Source organism: Eschrichtius robustus, chromosome 4 (genome assembly GCF_028021215.1).
Source record: "Eschrichtius robustus isolate mEscRob2 chromosome 4, mEscRob2.pri, whole genome shotgun sequence".
NCBI lineage: Eukaryota > Metazoa > Chordata > Mammalia > Artiodactyla > Eschrichtiidae > Eschrichtius > Eschrichtius robustus.
In genome coordinates this window covers 76,670,102-76,685,815 of record NC_090827.1, presented here as the reverse complement: position 1 = coordinate 76,685,815, position 15,714 = coordinate 76,670,102, and the positions used below count along the sequence as shown (strand labels likewise).

Genomic DNA, 15,714 nt, shown 5'->3' with positions numbered 1-15,714 from the left:
AAAAAGGTTGGGGACCACTGACCTAGAAGGCTTGAGAACATACAAATTGCCAGGTGCCACCTGCAGAATCAGTAGGTCTGGGCTGAGACCTTGGAATCCATGTTTCTAACAGTTCCCAGATGATGCTGAGGCAGGACCACACTGTGAGAACCACTGTGCTATACTGTTTTTTTCCCCTTACCTTTCTTTTACAAAGCATACGAATAAACCAGTAAAACTTTGGGTTCCTCAAAACTGAAATATGGATACTGTTATAAAGGTATTCATTAAACATCGAGGAACCCTTTTTACGCATTAAATAAGTCAAAAAATGTTATGATTTCAGGCCATGACATGCTTCTGGCAGTCAAACAGCAACAGCAGCGTTTCAGTGATTTGCGAGAGCATTTTGCCCGGAGACTAGCCAGTCACCTCAACAATGTTTTTGTTCAACAGGTAACTTTATTTTATTATTAATACTGGCATGTTCCTGTAGCCTGTTTATATTAACTTAAAATTTATATATATTAGCTTAAAATTAAATTCCCAGAAAAAAATTTAGTGTGTTTAATTGGGATCACAGTATATTCCTGCACACATTTCTTTGATTTTAATATTTTTAGTATTTTTAAGTTTAATATTTAATATTAAGTTTAAATATTAATATTTAATATTTAATATTTTAGTAATTTTAAGTTTAATATTTTAGTATTTTTAAGTTTTAATATTTAATATGTGCATATTTGCTCATAGATGTATTTGGGGCCTCAATGGCCTCCTTAAGGAAGACAGTCTAGTTCCTTTTAGCTAAAACTCCCTGAGTTTTAAATAACTGTGCTTACATGTTGCATATACCATTTAGACATTCTTATTTATAAAAATAAGTCCAAACCTGTTACATGTTTACTGTCTGGCTTGTTTTATTTTTCAGTATTTTGAAGTGAGAACTAGGACTTGATTCCATGTTTGAAGTGTATCATTGGCTTCGTGTACTTACATATATGAGAAAAATGACTAAGTCATTTGTAAATTCCAGTTGATTTAATCTTATATAAACCCTTTGTCTGCATTTTTATATGGAAAGGGATGTTATAATTAAGGTTGTGGCAATGATAATAATGCTAATATTATTAAGGGTATCTTAGAGGGACTTGAGTAGAAGGCATTTTAATATCTGGGCATTTTAATAAATTAGGTTTCGTATATTTTTCATCTCCTTTATTTTAATAGGGTTATTGGGCAAAAAAAAAAAATTGAGGGAAATTCTGTTCATCAGGAAATGCTGTCTGAAATAGTGGATTCTTATTTTGTTTTCACTTGGTAGTATTCTAAAACAATTGTATTTACTATATTTTATTTCTGATTAGTTTACTCAGGCCCTCCTTCAACTCTATAACAGGTCCTACTTTCTTTCGGTGCCTGTGAGTACATCAACTTTGGCTCCAGCTTCTTTGATTCTTCTCTTTTTTCTGTAAAGTTTACTAAACTTAACAACAGCAGAATCTTTATAGATTATAATTTACTGATTTAAGCTACCTGTTAACCATATTTATAGCAGTTTTTTAATGTCCCATAACAAAAAGTTTATTTAGGCCAAAAAAGCATTTAATCTCATTCTGCTTGCCTTTCTTCCTGTCATCCTATCACTCACTCACTTTCTCCTTCATATATTTAGAAATCATTTGCCAAGTGATTAGAGATGCATACCAGACATTTACTTGGAATAGATGAGAGGCTGATTCTGCCCTCAAGTCACTCACAGTCTAGAGAAGGGAGATATAATAGACTGATGGACTGAGGGAGGGTGCAAGTTATGATAGTGGTACTATGGGAGCATAAAGGAAGACCATCTAACTAAGCATACAAGGGGGAAATTGGGGAAGACTCTCTTAACATTTTACTTGACGTGAAAGGCATCAAGAAAAAAGTAAGCCTAGAAATCACATAGGAAATACTAATGCACATTTTTCTTACGCTATTATTTAAATAATATCTATTTCTACACAGTTCCCTAGTTTTTAAAAATAATCCTGTTGACAGTGATATAGGCCACACTTGCAGATGGTACTGAAAATACTAGTCAGTAAACGATAATCCTTTCTGCACCCTTAATTGTTTGTTGTAACATGCTACTATTTATGATTTTGCTTTCTTGCCTTATAAACTAATGGCTTTGTTTAAAGTGAATGCTTCCGAGTTCTGAAAATCTAACATGTACTGTTACATGTGAGTAATGCATGTTGAAAACCAGAATGTTGCAACAACCTAGAATGTGCTGAAGAAGGTGGAAGATGGTGTCCCAAGTATAGAAAAGAGATTTTCTGTGTGTTAAATTTAATGCATTGTGTCACCTAGCAAGAGAGTTGGGAAACATGGGTATTTCTTTTCCTGGTTGTGGGACACACTAGCTGGGAAAATTTGATTACCGCATTATGGTTTATCTCTTTGTCAGTCACCAGATTTTTATTGCATGCCTGTTTTGTACTCACTGTCATCCATATATAAGAATAAGAAATGGCTCCCACCCTCAAGATGCTTGTGAGGAGGTGTTAAAAGTAATGTACTTAAAGCTCTACCGCAATGTATACAGAGTACCTTGGAGACATTGAAGGTTCAGTTCCAGACCACCACAATAAAGTGAATATCTCAATAAAGCAAGTCACACAAATTTTTTTGTTTCCCAGTGCATGTAAAATTTATGTTTACACTATATTGTAGCCTATTAAGTGTACAATAGCATTATGTCTAACAAAAGAATGTACACACCTTAATTTAAAAAATACTTTATTGCTGAAAATTGCTAACCATCATCTGAGCCTTCAATGAGTCATGATGGTTTTGCTGGTGGGGGGGGTCTTTCCTCAATGTTGATGGCACTGAGGGATCAAGGTGGTGGTTGCTGAAGAGTGGGGTGGCTATGGCAATTTTTTAAAATAACACAATGAAGTTTGCTATAATGATTGACTTTTCCATTCCCAAACAATTTCTCTAGGGCATGCAATGCTGGTGATAGCATTTTACCACAGTAGAATTCTTTCAAAACTGGAGTCAGTCCTCTCAAATCCTGCCTCTGTTTTATCAACTAACTTTATGTAATAGCCTAAATCCTTTGTTGTCATTTCAGTAGTCTTCACAGCATCTTCACCAGGAGTAGATTCCATCTCAAGAAACCACTTTCTTTGCTCAGCCATAAGAAGCAACTCCTCATCCATTAAAATCCATTAAGTGAGATTATAGCAATTCAGTCACATCTTCAGGCTCCACTTCTAATTCTAGTTCTCTTGCTATTTCTACCACATCTGTAGTTACTTCCTGTACTGAAGTCTTGAACCCCTCCAAGTCATTCATGAGGGTTGGAATCAGCTTCTTCCAAAACTCCTGTTAATGTTGATATTTTGATCTCTTCTCATGAATCACGAATGTTCTTAATGGTATCTAGAGCGGTGAATCCTTTCCAACAGGTTTTCAGTTGTCTTTACCCAGGTCTATCAGAGGAGTCACTATCGATGGCAGCTATGGCCTTACAAAATGTTATTTCTTAAATAATAAGACTTGAAAGTCAAAATGACTCTTTGATCGTGGGCTGCAGAATGGAAATTGTGTTAGCAGGCATGAAAACATTAATCTCTTTATACATCTCCATCAGAGCTCTTGGGTGACCAGGTGCCTTGTCAGTGAGCAGTAATATTTTAAAAGTTTTTTTTTCTGAGCAGTAGGTCTCAACAGTGAGCTCAAAGTATTCAGTAAAATATTCATGTTGTGAGCAGATGTGCTGTCATCCAGACTTTGTTGTTGCATTTTTAGGGCACAGGCAGAGTAGATTTAGCATACTTCTTAAGGACCCTAGGATTTTCAGAATGGTAAATGAGCATTGGCTTCAACTTAAAGTCACCAGCTGCATTAGCCCCTAACAAGAGAGTCAACCTGTGCTTTGAAGCTTTAAAGCCAGGCATTTACTTCTCCTCTCTAGCTGTGAGAGTCTTAGATAGCATCTTCTTCTAATAGAAGGCTGTTTCATCTACTTGAAAAATCTGTTGTTTAGTGTAGCCACCTTCTTTAATTATCTTAGCTAGATCTTCTGGATAACTAGCTTCAGCTTCTACATCAGCAGTTGTGCTTTACCTTGCACTTTTATGTTATGGAGACAGCTTCTTTCCTTAAACCTCATAAACCAACCTCTACTAGCTTCAGACTTCTCTTCTGCAGCTTCCTCACCTCTCTCAGCCTTCATAGAATTGAAGACAGTTAGGGCCTTGCTCTGGATTAGGCTTTGGCTTGTGGGAATGTTGTGGCTGGTTTGGTCTTCTCTCCAGACCACTGAAACTTTCTCCATATCAGCAATAAGGTTGTCTTGCTTTCTAATCATTCAAGTGTTCACTGGAGTAGCACTTTTAATTTCCTTCAAGAACTTTTCCTTTGCATTCACAGCTTGGCTGTTTGATACAAGAGGCCTAGCTTTCAGCCGATCTTGGCTTTCAACATGCCTTCCTCAGTAAACTTAATCATTGGTTTAAAGTGAGAGATGTGTGACTCCTCCTTTCACTTGAACACTTAGAGGCGATTATCAGAGTATTAATTGGTATAATTTCAATATTGCTGTGTCTCAAGGATTAGGGAGGCCGGAGGAGAGAAATAGGGGAATGACCAGTTGATGGAGCAGTCAGAACACACAACATATATCAATTAAAGTTCACCGTCTTATGTGGACACAGTTCATGGTGCCCCAAAACAATTACAATAGTAACGTCAAAGATCACCGATCACAGATCACCATAACAAATATAATAATGAAAATGTTTGAAATTTTGCAAGAATTATCAAAATGTGACACAGAGACATGCAGTGAGTAAATGCTTTTAGAAAAATGGCGCCAGTACACTTGCTTGACACAGCGTTGCCATAAACCTTCAATTTGTAAAACATGCAATTTCTGCAAAGCGCAGTAAAAGCAAAGCACAATAAAATGAGATACGCTTGTATATTAATTTATTAATTGTATAGCCACATATACATAGTATTCATATGTATAAGTGCTAAAGAGGTTTAATCTAAAGTAAGTTTACTGAGGATTTAAATAGTCAGATATGGCATCACAGATTAAGACAAGTCTTGAACAGAGTTCGTGCAATGCAGTTTATAGCAAATGTATAGATATCATAATATTATAACTACGGTACAGAAGAATCCGGTGGAAATAATCTAATGACCACAACATAACAGTGATTTAAGAGCACTGATTTCTGGTCTTTTTAAAATTCACACATCAATAAAAGTAAATTTGGAGACTGACCAAGTCACCAATTTATTTTACGAGGTAAAAACCTTAAAAAAGAAATATCTCCATCTGCTTTCACTATCGTTTTATTTTTAAAATGGCATTTGGTACTAAAAGAAAAGGAAGAGCATAATTTCAGACTTTCTAAATTAATACATTTACCTTTATGAGAAACTGGCTCCCATCCTTTTCTTGTTTTCTTATTGCTGCAGGCCAGTGAGAACATCTTCACATTTGGGAATCACTGATTCAGAGCACACTCTCTGTGATACAACTTTCACAGTAATACTTCCACATAGCTATATTTTAATGAAACTTGAAATGTGTCTTTAATATTCACTTCTTACTGTAACATAAGAGCAATATTTTTAACAATTGGCAAAATTTTTTTGGCTCTTAGATCTTCTTACACACTCAGCTTCCATTGAAATAATAGACTCTTACCCATAACTTACACATTTACTAGGGATTCATGTATCTAGAAATATATTCATCTGGGGGAATCAGACCAGTTACACTAACTAGGATTCTGATATTGGAAGCAGGCAATCAAATTAAGGCTAATAAAATTGAGGAAATATTTGCAAAAGGGATATGTCCTTGTAAAAAATTTTTTGGTTTTTTGAAAGATTTGTCTTGAAAGGATAACTGTTCCCTGCCCCTTTTCCCCCTTTGGTTCTACAGAGACCTCATGATTCTGTGCTCCACCTTTAGCAACATGATAAGACCAATTATGCGCTGAACTAAAAGTACAGCCAGGAAAAAACTGAAGTTGTGGGAGGTTTTGCTCTGCTTAAATTTGGAAATTTTTCTTTCAACATATATTTACAGAAACATTATATAGCAAAATAAAACCTGTGTAATAAACCAGCAATATTCAGTTCATGCCACAAAAATTATTTCCTTAAGCACATTTCACAATCTTCTAAACATAGGTTGATGTGGTTAAAAACTTAGAAAGAACTATGATTACTTAAGATCAGTATTCATGATGTTTGTTGAAACTTTGCTCGTATTTTCTTTTTCCTTTAAGAAAATAAAAATAAACATGCCTTAACATAGAAAGAGTTCCCAAATCTTGAAAATTTGTTCAGTATTTAACATGAATGTGTCATTTCTGTTAGAAGGTCAGTAAAGCAAAGTGGTTAAGAGTGTGGATGCTGGAGCCAAGTTTCCTGGATTCCAAATCCTGATTCTGCTGCCTGGGTGACCTTGGGCAAGTTAACCTCTTTGTGCCATCTTAGTTGCCCTATCAAATGAATGGGGGTAATAAAAATACCTACTTCATAGGGTTGTTATGAGGATTAATGTGTTGTTATATGCTCAGCACTTAGAACAGTGCTTGGTTTTAGTAAAGTGTTCGAAATTAGCTAATTGTATTATAAATTCTAGTTATATGTATATGTATATATATTATATATACATTATATATTAATGTATATTATATATTATAATACATATTATTATATTATAATAATATTATATATTGCATATACACACACACTAATGAAAATTTGTAATTCACTAAGTTTTTAGAAAACGTATTTGTCTTAGCTTAATTTGGAGAAAATCTAGTATATTATTTTAAAATTATGTTAATAATAGGGTTTTGCTATTTTTTAAATGAGGAGAAAAGTAGTCTGCAGAGTTATTGTAAGGATTAGAATTTATATATATAAAGAACCTAGCATGGTAGTAGGCATTCAGTAAATTGTTATTGTTACTAATTTATTTATCTATAATAAGAAACTTTAAACAATGTCTTAATTTTAAAAATATATAAAGAATAAAATTCTTAGCACATTTTATTTCTAGATGTGATCATTTTCTATATTTTTTTAGAATTTGTTTTATTTATTTTCTTTATTTTTTTTGGCCACGTCGGGTCTTAGTTGTGGCATGTGAGGTCTTTGTTGAGGCATGCGGGCTCTTCGTTGTGGCACGCAGGCTTCTCTCTAGTTGTGGCGTGAGGGTTTTCTCTCTCTAATTGTGGCGCACGGGCTCCAGCGCACATGGGCTCTGTAGTTGTGGCGTGCAGGCTCTATAGTTTGTAGCACATGGGCTCTTTTGTTGAGGCGCACAAGCTCAGTAGTTGCGGCACACTGGCTTATTTGCCCAGCGGCATGTGGGATCTTAGTTTCCCTACTAGGGACTGAACCCGCGTCCCCTGCATTGGAAGGTGGATTCTTTACCACTGGACCACGGGGCAAGTCCCTCTATATTAGTGATTGAACTAAACAATTTAAGTATTTGATTTTCCTGTTTCCTATAGGTATTTTGGAACCATTTTCTCTAAAATCTTTCTGTTAACACTAATAACATTTAATCTATCTTAATAGTAATAGTTTGAAGGTAATGGTGTTCTTTATATCAGAGTGAATTTTCAAATGATGGTGATCTTTAAAATGCTGTTTGCAAAAGAAAGCTTTGAATAGTAATATATGTGAAAGATCTTTGTAAACTGTAAAATCCTCTATAAATGTTAACTCTTCCATTTTGCAGGAGAGGCAAAGGTTTTTAATTGAAGAGCTTTCCTGACATTAAATTAAATAATATAACTTAACATGTAATGGTCTGAGTACACAGTTGTAGAAGAACATAAACAGTGATCTTGAGTCTTAAGTCATTGAGAAAAATTAATGAGGAAGATTGGGATAATGAAAAGATATCTAATATTGTTATTAATAAAGATAGAATGTTTGAAAAACATTTATAAGCTATAACAGTTTTGTCAAATGTTCTTTGCTTTTAGTCAGTGTAACTAGTTAAAACACAATTTGGAGACCTTAGCAGACTTAAAACTATAATATCTATTTATGCTTTAGTATATGATATCTGTGATTTAATGGAATCCCAGTCATCCTTCTGATGTGGCCATTAGAAAACATTTCTGTAATGTAATGTTTGTATTGATTGACCTTTGGCAATTTTTGAGTCTGGTTAAAATGATTTTGTTTGACATGTTTTTAAAAGAAAACAGAAGTGAGACTCAGATGACTAAGGTTCAGATTCTAGCTTTCCTCCTCTGTGACCTGTGCAAATCACTTAACTCTTTGAGTCAATTTGTTCTTCAATTTTTCTATTGGATCAGATTATCTACTAGTTCTATATACTCTAAAACAGAAGTCAGGAAGCATTATCTGTCTCAGGCTGTTTGAAAACTTACTAATTTATATAAGTCATGTCAAGGATGAAAAACAAAATCATATTTTTATTTGCTTAACAAATCATTGGAAAAATTAAAATTACACTATTATTAGGGGTTATCCTGGAAAGCCCAGGTTATAGTCATCTGTAGTCCTTCCTAGTTCCAAAATTCTATATCCTATATATTTTCATCTGTTGCTTTAAATATTGTAGACTCCAATGGAAATACCATAGATGTAGACAATTTGTTTTGAATGACTTCCCTATTTGCTGTGTTTCTTAATACAGTTTGTATCATGATATTTATTTGCTTAGTAAATTGTAAAATGATATGGGAGAGGCAAGCTTGATTAAAACATTCATTCTCAAAAAAAAAAAAACACCATTCATCTCAACTCCTTTAGAAGATAAAACAAGTAGTTGATTTATCAGAGAAACCATTCTTGTGTGTTTATGACTGTTTTATGGTGGTGGTGTTCAGTTCACATACACAGGATGATAAAAGAAGCCAAGTAAGTATTCAGTTCTTATTTTTGTATGTGCTGTTGGTTTTGCTTGGCCGTATTTGATCACTGTTTAGAATTTTTAGTTACAACAATGTTTCTTTATACTGTCAATGATATTTATTTACTTACTTACTCATTCTAGGGCCATGATCAGAGTTCAACTCTTGCTCAGCACTCTGTTGAATTGACTTTACCTAATCATCATCCATTTCATAGAGACTTGCTCCGATATGCCAAGCTGATGGAGTGGCTAAAGAGTACCGATTATGGAAAATATGAGGGACTAACAAAGGTATGGATTTGATGCCAGTTACTGAGTATAGAGCATAATCTTTTAGAATCAAGAGGCCATGTGTTCAGTTCCCCAGGTGACATTTGAAATACTATTGTTTATTCTTAGCAAAGTAGGAAATAATTGAATTTCTAAGTGCTCATTAGCCAGGGAGAACATTTATTTACTTGGGTGGAGAAGAGCTAGATTTTGAACTTCCAATATAATGTAGTTTAGGCCATACTGTAGCCTGAAGCATCATTCAGTTTAGTTAAATGCTATAATTATTTCCTGAGTTTCTTTATATACAATATAGAAACTAGGGAGTATGAAGATGCTGTAAGTGAGACATTTGCCCTCTAAGAATCTATAATCTGTTCTTTTAAGCAAGTGCAGTGTGCCTCTTTATTAAGCAAACATTCCGCTCTTCTAGGCACACAGAAACATGGGTATTTCTATTCCTGGTTGTGGGACAACTGGGAAGAGCAATTATAATTAAAACAATCAGCAAAAAATTAAGTGCTAAACTGGAAATGAGTTTAAATATGTGGCAGTTTAGAGAAGGGAAATCCGTGACCGGAAGCCACGGGGGAAAACTTAATGGAAAACATTGGACTTGAATTGACTTTTAAGTAATGAGTGGAATTAAATTAGCCAGAAATAAGAGGAAGGGCATTCCAGGGATGAGGAGCAAGATGTGCAGACAAAAGTGGGAAAATATGCCCTTTTCCCAGGACTATAAGAAGGCAAGCCTGATTAAAGCGGAAATTCCATATTCTGGAAGAGTGAGAAGTTAGGTTAAAAAATCTGAGCCTTGAGACCTAACAGTATTCTTCACACATGGGAAAAGCCTAGATGGGGGAAACTAATTTAGAACTTAACGTAATAACTGAAATGAAATGAAATCTTGAACCAGAAAGATGATAATAGGCATAGAGAATATAAACCAAAAGAGAGAATCCAAAGACAAGGGACAGGATGATGCCAAACTTGCTAGACTTGGAGATTAGAAGAACAGTGGTATATACCACTGACTAAATGTCAGCAAGTGGACAAGATAAGAGTCATTCATATATTGATTCAGCAAATGAATTGAGCACCTGTTATGTGCTAACACTGTGGTAAGCGCTAGAGATGTAGCGCTGAAGGAAGTAGGTGAACACTTGCCTGTTCAGAGTGCATATGCTGGTGGAGAAGGACTGACACAAAGGTCAGTTGTATAGCCTGTTGGAAGGTACTGCTGAGGACTCTAGAGAAAATAAAGCAGGGAATGCCAGGACGTCAGAAAGGTTTGCAGTTTCAGAAAGGATGGTCAAAGGTGTCATGAGAAGGTGACATTTGAGCACAGATTTTAAAAATAAGGAGGGGTGAGCAGTGGGAGTTTCTGGGGAAAGCTTTCCCGGCACAGTGCAAGTGCCCCAAGGCAAGAGCAGCCTGGAGCACTTGAGGAGCGGCGAGGAGGCCAGTGTAGTTGGAGCACAGTGAGCCAGGTTCAGGATTAGAGGGGCAGGTGGGAGAGGTAAGGTGGGTGTGGCAGGGCAGATCTGGAAGGGACTGTGCACCACTGTAAGGATTTGGCTTTTACTTTGAGGGAGATGGGGGAGTGGTGTTGGTGCGCTTTGAGTAGTGGAATGACACGATCTGACTTAGATACATGGCCGTCGTAGCAGGAACCCATGGGTTCAGTACTCTACTGTTGTGTGTTGTTTTGTTTTGTTTTGATTAAGCAGAATTCTGATTTGGAGATAGCTTAAAGAAAAGTATTTGCATTACTGGAATCTTTGCCTTTTGAAGTTTTAAGAGGATTAATATTTTAGATAATTAAACATTGTTACATCTCCTTAAGAGTTTTGTGCCAACAAGTGCTTTGTCCCCTAGTGAGTATTCAAATGAGTAAAACACTCAATAAGCTTTTTCCTAATTGTGTTCTCAGTGAGTATTATTGCCCTATCTTTATATATAATGTATTCATGAATGTAATTTAAAGTGAAGCAACGTGACGATAGCCAATCTAGCACTGAATTATGGAATCATTCTCTGCTCACAGTATAGTTTCAATTGACAATATTAATGTGCTTTTTTAAATGAAATTGACTTATTTCCCAGGAATATTACTTGATCCTGTGTTTTGAACTTTTGACAGACCATGTATTTTATGCCTCATAATCTAATTTGGTAGCCGAAGTGTTTTCATAAACAGGATTTTATTAAAAAGAAAGAAGGAAGAAAGGAGTGAAAGAAGGAAACAGACTAAACCAGTGTTTCTTTAGTAAGAAATGATAATTAAATCCAGGTACTATTTGCACTTGGTTGGGTGTACACAGCTCACACTTTCTGGCAGGACCAGGAAATGCCTGTTTTAAATTCTTGAGGGATAAGAATCACTAGACCCTGCCCCAACTCTACTTATGGCTGAATCTAAGCAAAGCCCTGATGTTTGGTATACATAATTAGAGCTTAAGGAAAATAGAGGTGCCTTGGTCATGTAATGAGCTCTGCTGTCAGAGTCCTTCCTTCCCAACTGTGGCCCTGGGTTATGCATGTAGGGCAATTCATAATGGAGATGGTCCATCCATGCTTAAGTAGGAAATGAGCTTTCCTCTCCTAATAGCCCCCTGAGGTTGGCAGTCAGTCTTGAAGATTGCTCGGATATCTTCTCTTAACCGCAGTTTTACATTTGTGGAATTTTCTTTTTGTGTAAAGAGAAAGTAAAACACGGAGTTATCTGTAAGGCTCTACAGTCAGCACAAAATAAAGTTGAAAACACTGCCTGAAATAACAATATTTATATTCATAATATTTAAATTTTAAGTAAGGTGCTGTATACAAGGTGCTAAGAAGAATACATACTCACAGTGAGAGATATCTGTCAGAATTTGGTAAATGAATGAACTGAGAGTCACACCTGTCTGTGGCCTTTCCCACCAGTGAATTCTTTTGAGGACCTGGGGGAAGCTATTCAGTCATTTGAATTGCATTGAAAACGAAGATGATTTTCAGTAGTCTGCTCAAATCACTGTTGCAAAATGCCAAAATAGCTGTTTTGAAACTGTTTAAATTGCTTGGGTCATAATGTGCTCTTTAAACAATTTGGGTATTGGAATGCGGTCTGTAATATTGAGTGATTTGAGTAGAAACCACTAATGAAGATTTTATGAATTGTAAGAAGCTAATTTCCCATTTGTCAGTCCTTTACAATGATTTGCAGTGATCAATATTGTTACGAGAATTTAAACTTGAAAAAATGAGATGCTGAAAAGGTGAAACAGCCCAATGAAACAGGAGTAATTTTAGAGTATATTTTAATTTATATTTCCTTTTAAAGTTACCCAAAGATCACAGGAAAGAATTTCCTGTTTGACTAATTTTCTTACAGAGACTGTGTGGGAATGTATATGGCCTACAGATTGAAAAAAGCAGGATCTGTATTATGTTTTATCCAAAAATTGTTTTATAAGGATATATCTATAAAATATCTAAAAAAAAATCAGTGGTGGACTATGAATCAGTATACAAACATTTAAATAATGTATACCTTTGAAAGGTGCACCTGATGTTTAAAGCAAAGTAAACCTGCTCTAAAACTGGGTATGTTAATTTGAAATAATAAAGGAAGTTGAAGCGTAGATTCCATAATAAATTGAAAAGAATAGCTAGGTACAGCAGTTTTTCTGCTGTGGATTTATTTAAATTTAGTGAAACTCTACATATGGCATGTAACTTAGGACTTGGAAAAATACATGGTCTCCCACTGTTGAAGAATCTTTTGTAAGGGTATAAGATGTTTTTATGTGATGATAAGCAAATATGATGAAGAAATGAGTTTGCATGTTAAATAATAGACTTTTTCATTTGAACTAGATTAAATTAAATTTGCTTTTTTAAAAATAAATTATTTAATTATGAAAACTGTAAGATGTATTAATTAAATTCTTGTTGAAAGTAACCTATTTGGGGGTAATGTAATACCCTATGCTGGCAAGGTATGGTAAAACTCAGTGTATTCCTTCGTTGCCATTGACACTGTATATTGGTCTAATCGTTTTTAAAGCAACATGGCAATATGGAGGAAGAGTTATAAAGATTCCCTTATTCTTTGGCACTGTAATTCCACCCTTAGGAAATTATTCCAAGGAAACAATTCATTAGAGGTGAAAAGCTTATTGTAACATTGTCTATCATAGCAAAACATTGAAACCACTTAAGTGGCCTGTGTTAGGAGATTGGTTTACTAAATTGTGGCACATCAACAAAGCGTAATACTGTGCAGTCATTAGAGTGTGAGACTGGAGAAACATAATTGCTGTAACCCAAATACCCTATACAGTATGATTGTAACTATATTTAAAATATGTGAAAGGTAATATGTAAAAATGAAAATGTAAGTGTGATTATATTCAACCTCGTATTTTTGTAAATTCTTAATGTTATGATGTGTTTAATTTTTTTAAAGGACAGAAAATAGCCTTCTTTTTATATCCGATGAAATGCATCAAAATTTTAAGAGCACATGTAGAGAAAAAACGTAGGGACACCAAGTGGGGAAAGCCGGGATGCGGGGTGAGGGGGTGATGAATTGGGAGATCAGGATTGACATATATACACTAATACGTATTAATAAGAACCTGCTGTATTAAAAAAATAAAATAAAATTCAAAAAAAAATTTTAAGACCACAATATTCAAAACAAGCACAAAGGACTGGGGGGGGGTTGAAAAATGGAAGTTGTTATGTTTGTTTTATTAATAAGAAGTATGTGTTACTTTTCTTTTTAAGAATTACATGGATTATTTATCACGACTCTATGAGAGAGAAATTAAAGATTTCTTTGAAGTTGCAAAGATCAAGATGACTGGCACAACTAAAGAAAGCAAGAAGTTTGGTAAGCTTAGGCACCTCAGTCCCTTGTTTTCTACTCTATTAAAAATGGTTTTATTTTTATTTATGACAAATAATTCTGAGACTTTTTAGGCAAAGTGGAAGGAGATACAGTAGAATTAATGAAAGAATAAATCTAATGCATTGGTTTAATTTATAGGTATTTCATAGAAAAAATATTTATGTCTGTAAATACATTTTTTACTAATTAAAATTCTACAATATGTGAATCTGACAGCAATTGTGTATTCGTGCTATGTTTAAAAGTACAGTTAGCCTCATATCCGCAGCTGTGCAACCCATAGATATGGAGGACCACCTATGGGACTTGAGCATCCATGGATTTTGATATCCACGACGGGTGCTGGAACCAACCCTGCACAGTAACTGAGGGACAACTATGTATATTCATAGGAGAAGCAGTTGACCAGAAAACGAGGTGCAGTCTGGTAGAGAAAAGAACTAAACTAAGAGACACATGTTGAAAGTTCAGTTTCTGATTTCCTAAAAGACCTTTCATAACAGTTGGAGGCAAGTCTGTGATCTCTTAAGTCATTGCTCTCCACAGGGAAGTGAAAGTGATTCCTGGCTTCTTACTTCTCACTGGCTATTTTGAATCAAAAAAGAAGGTTTTAAAGTGTTTTCTCCCCTGCCAAGGGGCTGTAAAAATGTCACCAAAATTTATCCTGTAATTATACCTTATTTTTCCAAAGAGATATTTTTTGAAACAAGTTGGTTTTTGTTCCTTCTAAATATGTTAAACAGACAAAAACATGATTTTAAAGGATAACCAGTGAAAGTATCAAGTTGCGAGGAAGTGATTTGCCGAGGCCACATTCCGCTCTTGCATGTACCCATCTCTGGACTTCCTTTTGGATGGAGTTCTGTGCCTACTCAAGTCAAAACCTGGCCTTAAATGGCTACAGGGTGTACTCAGTGTGTCTGCATAGCTCCCCTTTAGAACCATGAGTTTAGCATTTGCTTGTTGAAAGGAGCCTATGCCCTAAGCAACTTCCGTAATCAGGAGATAGGATTGAAATTGATAGCTCATCTTTCCATTCTTTTCTTTAGGACAAAGAAGACTATCTTTAGTGGGTAATTATTTTGTGATTCCCTGGTTTGTGGGTTTTTTTTTTTAAATCCAACACTAATATATTGATGATACTAGTCCAGATTTTTTAAATGGTTTGAATTTGTGTACAAATGTATTGATTACACCTTGGTAAAGACACTGATAAGAATCTTGGGACAATAGGCTTTTGGAAACAGAAATGCTAACTCATCCTAAAGGTTAATTGTTCTTAAAAAGCAGTGTGTTTATATCCTTGTTAATGTTTCACCATGGGTATGTTATACTTTTTTTTTTTTAGTAAATGACATATTAATACAGTTACATGTTTAATGTTTTCATTTAGTATATTTGTCACCACTTGTTAGTGAACCATTTTATTTTGAGAGAACTCTTCTACAGTGAGAACTGAAGTAAAAGAGAAATCTTTCTAAAGTTATCTCCTCAGGAGGTTATTAATGCCGATATCATAATAGCTTATCAAGCCTAAGATTCTCATTGAGATAAATGACATAATAGAAATCTAATTTAAATCAAGTATAATAGTATCTTAATGGTATCATTGCATTAACCTGAAATGTTTTTTCTT

At 34.8% G+C, this 15,714-nt stretch overlaps 1 protein-coding gene across 3 annotated transcripts in view; it reads left to right on the top strand.

The window, feature by feature from the left end:
• EXOC1 (exocyst complex component 1) overlaps positions 1 to 15,714 on the top strand; it is a 60,145-nt gene that overhangs the window by 23,142 nt on the left and 21,289 nt on the right. For 2 of the 3 annotated variants that reach the window (XM_068542903.1, XM_068542904.1), the window contains exons 8-11: positions 326 to 435; positions 1,347 to 1,400; positions 9,050 to 9,199; positions 13,955 to 14,060. In XM_068542903.1, coding sequence (XP_068399004.1) covers positions 326 to 435; positions 1,347 to 1,400; positions 9,050 to 9,199; positions 13,955 to 14,060 — 420 coding nt within the window. The remainder of the gene's footprint in view (positions 1 to 325; positions 436 to 1,346; positions 1,401 to 9,049; positions 9,200 to 13,954; positions 14,061 to 15,714) is intronic. The other variant, XM_068542905.1, reaches the window with a different exon arrangement.